This window comes from Typha latifolia, chromosome 9 (genome assembly GCF_019914945.1).
Source record: "Typha latifolia isolate L0001 chromosome 9, TyphaL0001v2, whole genome shotgun sequence".
Taxonomy (NCBI): domain Eukaryota; kingdom Viridiplantae; phylum Streptophyta; class Magnoliopsida; order Poales; family Typhaceae; genus Typha; species Typha latifolia.
This window is the reverse complement of record NC_133094.1, coordinates 3,266,328-3,277,489: the sequence shown is the minus strand read 5'-3', so window position 1 is coordinate 3,277,489 and position 11,162 is coordinate 3,266,328. Positions and strand designations below refer to the sequence as shown.

General features: G+C 35.8%; 2 protein-coding genes across 11 annotated transcripts; both read left to right on the top strand.

Moving 5' to 3' along the window:
- The first annotated feature begins 1,571 nt into the window (after window positions 1–1,571).
- Window positions 1,572–6,209, top strand: LOC140795101 (WPP domain-interacting tail-anchored protein 1-like). 10 transcript variants are annotated; one of them, XR_012110247.1, is made up of 7 exons: window positions 1,580–1,725; window positions 2,162–2,674; window positions 2,755–3,962; window positions 4,327–4,494; window positions 5,356–5,605; window positions 5,692–5,763; window positions 5,867–6,209. XR_012110247.1 is itself a non-coding variant. In XM_073147481.1 (6 exons), exons 2-5 carry the CDS (start codon window positions 2,179–2,181, stop codon window positions 5,566–5,568), a joined length of 2,085 nt encoding a protein of 694 aa, XP_073003582.1. In that variant the 5' UTR covers window positions 1,580–1,725; window positions 2,162–2,178; the 3' UTR covers window positions 5,569–5,605; window positions 5,692–5,829. The 10 variants fall into 10 exon arrangements, 3 of the variants coding, with proteins under 3 accessions (XP_073003582.1, XP_073003580.1, XP_073003579.1); XR_012110246.1 differs by having other exon boundaries at window positions 5,684–5,763; XR_012110248.1 differs by having other exon boundaries at window positions 5,356–5,634; window positions 5,733–5,763; window positions 5,867–6,042.
- Window positions 6,210–7,240: 1,031 nt separating this feature from the next.
- Window positions 7,241–9,833, top strand: LOC140795243 (uncharacterized). Its single transcript, XM_073147702.1, has 4 exons — window positions 7,241–7,444; window positions 8,588–8,705; window positions 8,789–9,023; window positions 9,517–9,833. Exons 1-4 carry the CDS (start codon window positions 7,293–7,295, stop codon window positions 9,543–9,545), a joined length of 534 nt encoding a protein of 177 aa, XP_073003803.1. The 5' UTR covers window positions 7,241–7,292; the 3' UTR covers window positions 9,546–9,833.
- Window positions 9,834–11,162: the final 1,329 nt, after the last annotated feature.

Here is an 11,162-nt window from a genome sequence, read left to right as displayed (position 1 = left end):
ATAAAGGGTGTGCTCATCTCATGCTTGGTAGGGAATGCAGATCTGGGTGCCTCCATGCTTTCCATCACGGCACTGTGGATCAACACCATTGGAGCTAGCATGCTTGATTGCGACTTTTTGAGGATGGTTCTCACGAACACCACAACGAACAGGAAAGAGCTCGTCGCTAATGCCTACCTTCCCCTGGTTACATGAATAGGTCAAAAGGCTGGGGAGGCCATTAAGGCCTACCTCTTCTCCAACTCCAACCCCACTACCACCATCCTCTTTGATGGGACCCAGGTCGGCGTGCAACCCTCACCTGTCGTCACATTCTTGTCCATGGGCCCAACCTTGGGGTCAAGCCAGACCTGATCGCCCCCGGATCAACCTATACTAAGGGTATTTTAGGTATTTTAGAAATAAAATATCTTTAGTTAATAAAATATTATCACGGTGTTAGCTCAAATCTAACTCGAGTTGTTTTCTGTACATATTTGCTAAATAATAAGACTTAATTTGTAAATAATAAAAATGTAGGATGTAAATTTCGTTAAACAACTTCTAAAGTGGTTATAACCATTCTCTTTGAGTTTTTTTATAATTCTTCATAAAAACTTGTGCATAAGCTCGTACAAAACCTCTAAATATTTTTACACAAGTTTTATATTTTAAACATTTTGAACCAATTTTGTAGTCCTTCCTAGCATCACACACACACACACACATTTTTTTGTCCTACTATTCACTTGTGGAGTAAGAATATGCTAGAAAAACTCCGCATTTTAGACTTTCTTTTTTATTTTTATTTTTTATAGTTCGAACCATATCTTATATTTTTCTTCCAAAAAAAGCCTCTATTTTTTTTAAATATCCAATTAACACCGTATTACCATCTATTGTTATTACCACCACAGGAATTAGGTAATAATACTTCTAAAATTATAAAAATATTGGAGAATAGTTGAAATACCTATTGATACAAGAATCATTTGAAACTAAAAATATAATAATTAGAAAATAAAAATTGAGATAAATTGAGACTAAACCATGTAAGCTCATTATTATTTAAGAAACTATTTTATTAAAAACTAATAATTATGGCTATAAAAAGCTCCGGAGAAATCAACAACTAAAATCGGTAACAAGCGGATTACAAATATCTGGAGTACAACCTTATTTCAGATTTAAGTCAAATCTGTAAACCAATATGCCATTGTATTGCCTTCGCGGAAGATGAGGTAGAATAATTTTCTAATAAGCGGAGAATATTTAATTATTTTTGCATAATTACCCTTTATCTATTATTTTCCTAGTAACTATATGTTAAAATCTGAATCATTAAATAGATAGAATAATAAATATATTCTTGTTTGATAGCAATGTATAGGGTTATTTTTATCCTTTTGCTATTAAATAGATCAAATTAATTATTGATTAACTTTTATGGGTATCTTTACAAAAATAAAGGTTTTAAAGGGTGCTCGTACAAAAACAAGTGTTTTAAGGGGTATATATACAAATATCAGACTTAGAGGAGTATATACATAAATAAAGAATTTGGAGGGGTATAAATGCAAAAAAACCCAAAAGAAGAGCAGAGAGAGAGAGAAGAAACGAAAGCGAGCGGAGTAGGGCGGTTCGGTCACCGTTCCATTTCCCTCCTCCCTCTCTCCCTTCGCCTCCAGATCGATCTCTCCCTCCTCGCTCCACTCTATTCAATAACCCTCGTCGGACAATCTAGCGGTAATCTTCTCGTATCTCGTCGATTTTCTTTGCGTCGTGACTACTTTTCACGGGTATCTTTTAGAGAATCTCGTTTACTTGATCTGGTTCGTTATAGTTGGATGGTGAATCTGATTAGTAGTATTAGTTATACATGGAGTAGGGTTCTAATTGCAGGTAGAAAATTACGGGTTGTTGAGGGAGTTGGCGAAGATACACTTTGGATCTCACTCTGTGGAAACTTGGAGGGCCTTTTGCACATATAAAACTTGTTGTAGCTCTAATTTTAATCTGTTTGTTCTGGATCTTTTCTTCTTTTTTTTTCTGGTCAAACTCTTCTCTTAACCTGTTCTACAATCAATTTGGTATAAGCGATAGTAGTCGCATATGACAAAGTGTATACCTTGCATCTGTTTACATTCTCCTTTCTATGTTTGACCTAGTAAGACTTGTGCAGGAAGCAAAAGGAAGATCATGGCTGCTAGTGATGATCATGATGATGACTTTTTGAAAGAAGATGCACCACCAAATGGGGCGAGAGTGAATGGAGGGGGAAACGTCATGGATATTCTTACGAGAGTGGAGCTTGATCTTGCGTATTTTTCTGAGAAGTTGCTAAACTTGGAGATACTTTTGATGGACGTTGCGGGCAGAGCAAATGATATTGAATCGCTTGTTTTAGATAATAATGGTGTTTCTGATGAGTCTGCCGAGAAGGCTTTTAAATTTGATATCTTATCTGGAATTTTAGACTCTGAGGTTAAAGAATTAGATAGCTTTATGACATCTCTTCAGATGGAAATCTGGGTTGCCCATGAAAAGATTTCTGATGAAGAATCTTCAGAAAAAATGCAAGAGAAGTTGCATCATGCTGAAATGTCTTTGAAGCAGTTTCAGGACCTAGTTGCTGATATTAGGAGAGAATCAGTTAAATTTGAAAATGCCATATATTATATTTGGAGCAAACCTTGTAAGTTGTAAATAATATTTTACATTAGCAGTGAGAATGTGGGTAGGAATTCTTTGTTTCTAATGCATGCATTTGAGCAGGGACAGGCGAAGATGGCGGGACTGAGAATGGTCATTTTTCATTCAAGAGCACTAAATGGAAGATGCAAACTGAAGATCAGCAGAGACATGTGCTACAGATGTTGGAGAAATCTTTGGCGAGGGAACTGGATCTTGAAAAGAAGCTTTCTGATTCAAGATCTGTTGAAGAGGAACTCAAATTGAAAGTGCGCAATGCAGAAAGAGAATCATATTGTCTGGAAGAATCAATTGATATGATACTGGAGAGGACATTTGAGGCTGAAAATGCTTCTATGCTATTTCGAGGAATTTCAAAAGAATTAATAGGAAGCCTTAATGCTGTACAATTCGATCTTAATGCTTCAATGCTTAGAGAAAGCGAGATGAGGTCCAAGTTACAGAATGGTATGATGGAGTTATCTGCAGAAGAAAGCAGTCTGCAAAAGCTACAGTCCAGTCATGCAGAACCTGATAATATTGTTCTGTTGCAAGAAAATGGGCTGAAAGCTAGACTAAAGGAAGCTGAGGATAGATGCACGTTTGCCGGTTCTGAGGTCTCATCTTTGAGGGAAAAGGTGCTATCCCTCGAGGAGCAGCTAAAGGGATCAAATAACCAGTTGTTGTTGTCAAAGGCCTCTGTTGAAGCAAGTCAGGAAGAGAAGAAGATGTTGCATTCTGAACTAAGTGTACTGGAAAATGTAATTAAGAGCCTTAAAGAAACTAATACAAAAACAGAAAGCAGGGCTGAAAGTGCAGAAGCACAATGTTCAGAGTTGATTGAAGCTAATATGAAACTTAAAGGAGAACTTCAAGTGCTTAAACATCATGGATCAGAAAAGATTAACTTCTTAGAGAGGAAGCTCAAGGAATCAGATACTCAGTTAGAGCATGCAAAAGCATCTGTGGAAGCAATTGTGGAACAACAGAATTTGCTGAAGTCTACCATGGGTGATATGGAACATATGATTGAAGATCTTAAAAGCAAAGTTTCAAAAGCTGAAAGTAGAGCTGAGAATGCTGAATCCAAGTGCACTGTGTTGACTAGAACCAATTTGGAGGTTAATGAAGAGCTAGGTTTTGTAAGGAACAAAGTTGAAATGCTAGAGAATTCACTGAGTCATGCTGATCTTGCTAAAGTATCGACTGCAAAAGACATTGGTATGAGAACTAAAATCATTGTTGACCTTGTTAGAAAACTAGCATTGGAAAGAGAACAGCTTCATTTACAGGTATTTGCCCATCTAGCATTGGTGCCTTTTCCTATTATGATTTGTGTTAGGAGAGAAGATTATTTTCATGATTGTGTTGTTTTTTCTGGATGTAGTAAATATTTCCTATTTATTGCTCTAAACAAAGAGGAAGCATTAAGTTTATACTGATAACTTGCTCAGCTCCATATAGGGTGAAGTCTTTAGTGGCTGGGATAAAGGGTATAATCTTGTGCTTAAGGATGTCTTAAACTATTTCTCTAGTTGTAACAGTTGTTAAGTAAGCAGAGGTGAGAATTTTGTGTATTTCATAACTTGACTATCATGCTTTATGGTATCTGAAAAGCTAGTAGCCCCTAACATTATATATCATTTTCACCTGCAGATCTCTGCATTAACAAGAAAGAACAAGATCCTGGTACAAAAATACAAACGAAATGATTATGCAGGTACTACTACCTTCAGCCAAAAGGGTACTGACAATAAAGATAAATCTGGTTCTGCTAAATTATCAGAGGAACCATTAACAGAATCTTCATCAACAAATACTCAGGTGTGTAGTTTTCTTACTGCGTTAAAATTGAAGCTGTTATTTTGGAGGTCATTAATTTACTGGGATTTAAACAATGATATTTCATGTTATTGGGCGCATGAACTAATTATCATCTTCTTCTGGAAAGGAGAAAACGTGTCCTGCACTCCTGCTTCTACCTTTTACAAAGAGTTGTATTTCTTGCAACAAGGTCCCACTTGCCTGAAAGCTTTCCTGTGCAAGATTACCGTTTCTCTTTAAACAGAGAATTTTAGGTTGATTACTGAAAATCTATGGAGCTGCTTTCCAACCTAAACCTTGTTATCCACAGGTTATATCCATGTTTTGTTTTGGTATCTTGACCTATACTTATCATTGGAGGTTAGCCAAAGCTACTAAGCAAGTAGAACTAGAAGAAAAGATAGTAGACATCATTGGAAGCTACTTATCAAAATTCTACTGGAATATTTATTGTCTTTTAGAGTCTGGTCCTTCAACAATTTGAGGTTTAAGGATGTTCTCATGCTAAATCTTTATAGAAAGTGTCAATATACTTGATCCAGTTTTTTTTTTTTTCAAATTCAAAATGTATTAAGAGGTGTAACTAAAAGTGCCGATATGATTAGTGCACTAAATCCTTTGACCCAGAGTTTTTTAACATGTTCACCCACAAAAGGACAAAGAAAGACAAGTTTGTTAGGTATAGTAATGGCCACCTTCTGATAAAAGATATTTCCAATTTGGCCTTATGACAAGCCTTATATCTCGGTTTGTTTTCTATATTTCCATTTTCACTGGACTTGTGTGATAAAGAAGCTCTTTTATGGTGTTAAAGTTTGAGGTATTCTTCAGAAACAGTGAACTGCATTTTTTCTTCATCAGGTGAAGTCAGTACCAGCTGTTTCTAATGATGAGATAGAAATGGAAACGACAGTCTCAGCAGACGACTCATCAGTTGTAGATTCCAGCCTTGGGACTGTAAGGACTATCGAGCCAACACAGCTGAACTGGAAGTATCTTTTTGCAGCAGTCCTTGTTTTCTTGGTCTCATATGTTGTTTACTATGTGTACCAAGAAGAAAGCACTGTTGCTTGAGAGTTGATGATGTGTTTGCTTTCTGTATCTGTAGCCTGTAAGAATTGTTAGTTCCTTTTTCTGTTGGTAAGATATTCTGTATTTTTCTTTCTTTTTGAGGTTGTTATTTCTCTAGATGAGCAGCAATTCTGAACGTGGTGCTGCCCTACTTTTTGTTTGGACAGCAACTTACTCTTTAACTGCGACCTGAATGAGGTATGGATACTACCTGATAGATGATATGTTACATAATAAAGAAATAAATTTCTGATCTTCTTTCCACTCAGCTTATATCTCTGTCAAGAATGCTCATTTGCAGGGTAGTCATGGTGAAGGAAGTAACAATAAGATTCTCAGAATCTAGAGTGGCTTCCTGCTCCACCGTCTATCCTGGTATGGTGTTGGGTCCTGATTGAAACTGTTGACTTGCAACAAAACCAAAATTTTGACTAAGCTGCGGTAACTATCTTTATGAAATAATGCTAGTTCACGGTCTTGACATGCTTGGAGAGACAAAATGAGAATCTTTCCTTTATTTGTAATTTGTCCCTTTGTTGTACTGCCTCTAAGATAATGATTGTTAGGATGCTCATGTTTTAGTTGGAATTTGAACTACTGAAGTTTTATTCGAAATCCTATATTGTATCAGATTGCTTGCGAAAGTGTCTACTTTGTTGTAATCGTGTGTTGTTCCCGTCGAATGTAATGGTGTATTACGCGCAGAAACTGCACGTTGTTTTTAAAGACATTACTTAATGGGTTATCAACTTATCATCCATATTATGTTTGTTAAATGTGAAAGTTAAGGTTGAACTACCTTTCAAGTTATTCATGAGTTGTGGTTTTTGACGTATTAAATCTATCTATAGTTATGATGGGATGTCCATTTCCAGACATGCTGACAAACATGATAAATTATCCAGAACGTATACAATTATTTTCGTTTGCACTTGTCTTTTGGTACCAAGAAAACAAATTCTTGTGTGAATTCACTGGTTTAGTACTTGTATTGCTGAGTAATAATGTCATTACGAATTCCATTCTGATGTGATTAAAATCTAATTTGATAGCTTAATAATTAGCATTAGACAAATAACACCTCACTTAGCAAATTAACGTTATAAATTAAGACTCTCTTACATATATTTTATAATTAAATACTTATTTATGTATATTTAATCAAACCTTATATAAAATAAGTCAACAAGTTATATATAAAATTTTATTACGAGTAAAATGATAAAGTTATGTATATTCTCTAAATAAAATTTTTAGTATAATTAACATATTTATTTATAGTTAGTAATTAAATAAAAATTTTATATAAATTTATTCAAGGTAATTATTATATTTTACAACCAAATGAAAAAATATAAGTAAAATTTTAGATGTATTTAATTTATGTTTAAGAACTGGGCAAAACTTCATGCACTAGGCCTTCTAAGTCTCCATCGAGCTCATTAAAAATGTACGTTTGGGACTGATTAAGTCTAACCAAGAGAGCAACCAAGTAGAATAATTTGGAACCTGGCACCGATAAACCGGGTCGGACTCGTATCTCATCTTAGCGGGTTCTCGGATTCTCGGATTCTCGGAGTCTCGGAGTCTCGGAGTCTATCGCAGTCTTTATAGTCGAGACAGAGATCGAGATTTAAGTGTATATATATATATATATATATATATATATAGAGAGAGAGAGAGAGAGAGAGAGAGAGAGAGAGAGAGAGAGAGAGAGAGAGAGAGAGATGGGGAGGGAGGTGGCGGAGAGCTGCGTGGACGGCGTGATCATCGAGATGGTATCGGCGTACTGCGACCGCTTCTACTCCACCAAACCCGAGCTCGCCGCCCGCCGCATCGAAGCCATCGGCTTCCAGGTCGGCCACCAGCTCTCTGAGAGGTAATCTTTTTTGGATCTCTTCGTCTCCCTTCTTATTCCCCTCGGATCTACTTTATCTATTCCTCTTCTTTTCTTGATTTGTTTCAAACTTATGTGGGAAACCCAACATTGGGATATATGAATCCTTCTTCTTTGTGAATGTGTTTCTTCGCGTAATTTGAGGTCTTTGATTTTAAATGCTGCGTCAAAATTGGATCTTGTCCTCATTGTTGAACTATTTAGATCGAATGATTCTACTTTTCTTTTTATGTTGTGTTGGCGTTTTTCTATGTCGTGTTGGCCTTGTCTGTTGTCTCTTGGAGACTTCTTTTTTGGATTAAAGGTTGCTTCTTTTTCACCTGTTGTGGGATTAAAATGTTATTGTAAGACTATTTCTGAACTATATAGATTTGATAAAGATAGTGATGTTGCTAAAATATGAATATGATGTAGAAGGATTTGATAGTTTTAGATGCATAGAGAGAAAAGGGATGATCAGAGACCAGGTATCAAGAATTCTGATGAAGAGAAATGTTGGAGAGGATGGTGCTTGGTAGCACTTGATAAGAAGAGAAAACAGAGATCTACCCTCCAAAGAGAATGTCTGGGGAGATGTCCAAGAGGATCATAGACCAAAAAACCAAGCCATAAATAAGTAACATTTTGATTGTCGAAAGTCAATTGCTCAGATCCACCCTCCAATGATCGAGACCATACAACTTTCTGTAAGAAATTTGATACGAAAGTTTCGGATTTTCAGAAACCCAATGGATTTACTTGGGAGATTCAGTTCATAGTAATTAGTGATATATAGTCTGGGGGGTAAGTCCTTTTAAATGGCTTAACTATAGTTTATATATAAATGAATGTGTTGGGTAGAGATTTAGGAATGAAAAAGCAAGCAACAATAACATATAATAGAAATTATATTGTTAAACCTTTACAGGTAATTTTTCATATGTAAATAAGGGTGTAAAAAAAAGCCCATTCTAGACATGTCAGGATGTGCCAGCTATATGCCAGAATGACAAGGTATCATGTGTAAAATTATTCTGATTGTACACTAATATCCCCTTTGTATCCTACAGTTCTGACTCCTAGATAAACTTCATCCTTCTTTGTAAATCAGTATTGTAAAATACCAGTATCCTTGCTTTTATCCAGATATACAGTGGAGCGCCCTAGATTCAGTGATCATCTAGAAGCAATCAAGTTTATCTGCAAGGATTTTTGGACAGTGCTATTCAAGAAGCAGATAGACAACTTAAAAACAAATCACAGAGTAATGATGAAAAGATTGGTAAACCCAAGGTTATATATGATGTATCACATATATGACTTTAGTTTTCTCATGATCCCTGGCAGGGTACTTTTGTGCTGCAAGATAATTGTTTCCGCTGGCTTACTCGCGTATCAATTGATCAATCTGTAGAGAACACCAATGCATCTCAAGAAAACTCTTCTGAGTCAACATCTGATAATAATGCAGCCCAAGCCGCGAACATGCATCTCTACTTTCCGTGCGGAATCTTAAGGGGTGCACTAACCAACTTGGGAATTCCATGTGCTGTTACTGCTGACATATCCAACCTTCCTGCATGTGAGTTTCCTACTATATCTTCTTGGTTAAATTTTTTTTTCAATATATTCAAAAATTCACTCATACTAATGATGTATGAGTGTTCATTCTGGTGAAACCTTCTTTGGTATTTAGATTATTATACCTACCAATAGTTTGGTTGCATATGCCTTTTCTGATATAACCACTGGGATAAATTGATGGCCGTTGTGATTCTTGATCACCATCTCTCTTTAAGGAGATACTAGGAATCTAGGATACAATTTCATTTTTCTTCTGACCAACAGAAAAAGGTGCAGGCTTCTAATCTCAGTGATGATATGTTGTGGATGACAGCTTTACAATTCTGTGAATCTAATGGGTCAGCTGATCTGTTCCCATGGTTCTAATATGTAGACCTGAAGTTCTTTCTATTTAAAAGCTAATCGACCAAATCTTGTTAACTTCCCTTCTAAATCTATTCTTGTCGAGAATGTTTTTATTAATAAATTTCTTGAATTGCAATCATCAATAGGTGCATTTTTGATACGAATAAAAGCATAGTGCACACCCTGATGCGAGAGATTTAAGTTGAACAATCTACTCTTGGCTTGACGAGGTTCAAATACGTTGCTTTATGGGATTCAAGTATGGAAGAAGGTGCTGCTGTGTTGATTCTTGTGATTGCATTGTATCAGAATAATCATTTTTTTGTTAGATAGTAGAACTTTCCAGACTAATTTATCTTGTAAGGCCTTCTTTTGCCATCAGTGAATAGAGAATGCTTACTGCTAGCATCTTGAGTATATACAGTTTTGGATTGTGGCAAATGGTAGATAGTAATTATCTTCATCCCTTGTGTAAGTACTCTATCCTTTTTCCAGTGCTTTCATGTATTGCCATAATTGAGATTATAAGAGCATCTTGAACTTTTAACACCCTATCATCTGTTTAATACATAATGATTGCTATTCTTTCTGAGATCATTGATTTCATCAATGCATTATCTTTCTTATAAACTCACATATTCTTTTTCATAGTTTTTGAGCTTCTTTATCATGTGTTGTCAACCTGAAAGGAGATCATCTTTTAGTTTTGCTGTCAATTAAGAATACAGTGGTGGTAGCTGTGTATCACTCTGCCATCGACGACGACATGAATCTAACAAACAGAATAGAGAGGTGATCTTTTCAAACCATATTCATAAGCACAGATGGTAAAACTGCAGTAGTTTTTCACTCTAAATATTATACAGTCAAGGCATGTCGCCATTTACTAATTTTCTTTTTTCTTTTCTATTTCAACTCTCGAATGATGTAAGCAGGCCCTTCAAATGAAGCACCACATGGATCAACAGTTTGCTTCCCACTATGCCAATTGGATAGTGTGCTGAGTTAGTTGGAGGTCTCATATATTTATGGGCGTTCTCCGAACTCAAGTGACATTAGTTTAATTAGTACACCATTAAATTCTCACTCCTTAAAAAAATGTACTTACTACTATGCTAAGTAGCACAAACCAGAGTTCCACTGTTTGTAGGAAAGGATCAACTGTAAGGATAGTTAAACTAGAATAAATGAGAGATGATGGATCCTATTCCCAAGATGTCAAGATCTAGGAATAACTGTTCCAAAAGTTCAGAGATGACATCAAATGATGAGGATAACAATCTCATAAATGTGATAGGTGGAGAGACATGACACCCCATGATAAGGATGCCATAGTGGTCACATCATGATACTGAAAACTTATGGTTAAATATCTGAAGGGAAAGAGTCATTGAAGTATTTATTTATCTGCATCTTAACATCCAAGAGGATTTGTTCCATGATAGAAGTGCCATTTCCTATTCTTTAGTACCACAAGAAAGAAAAGAAAAAGAACTCTTTTGGTACTTGGTTTAATGAGGCAGTGCAAATCCCTAGAAAATTGAGATGGGTGCAATGCATTGGGCATTTACCAAATCAATTGTTCCACATGCACCTTGGTCTCCAAAGGAATACTATCACCCTTAAGTCTATCTACTAGTTAATGGTTTGCTTGGTTAAAACATAGTATATGAAAGCTACTGAAAGATGCTATTTGACGTACAGAGAAGGTCACTTGGAATGTGAATAGAGTGGAAAATGTGATTAAAGATGGTATAAGGCTTTCAACCCCCCTCATAAGGAAGGAATAGTC

Bases quoted from the DNA above. Each gene is read 5' to 3' on its own strand.
- LOC140795101 (XM_073147481.1), top strand. From the start codon at position 2,179: ATGGCTGCTAGTGATGATCATGATGATGACTTTTTGAAAGAAGATGCA. The intron at 2,675-2,754 runs GTAAGTTGTAAA...GCATTTGAGCAG, and splicing joins TTATATTTGGAGCAAACCTT to GGACAGGCGAAGATGGCGGG. The intron at 3,963-4,326 runs GTATTTGCCCAT...TTTCACCTGCAG, and splicing joins GAGAACAGCTTCATTTACAG to ATCTCTGCATTAACAAGAAA.
- LOC140795243 (XM_073147702.1), top strand. From the start codon at position 7,293: ATGGGGAGGGAGGTGGCGGAGAGCTGCGTGGACGGCGTGATCATCGAG. The intron at 7,445-8,587 runs GTAATCTTTTTT...GCTTTTATCCAG, and splicing joins GGCCACCAGCTCTCTGAGAG to ATATACAGTGGAGCGCCCTA. The intron at 9,024-9,516 runs GTGAGTTTCCTA...AATCATCAATAG, and splicing joins CATATCCAACCTTCCTGCAT to GTGCATTTTTGATACGAATA.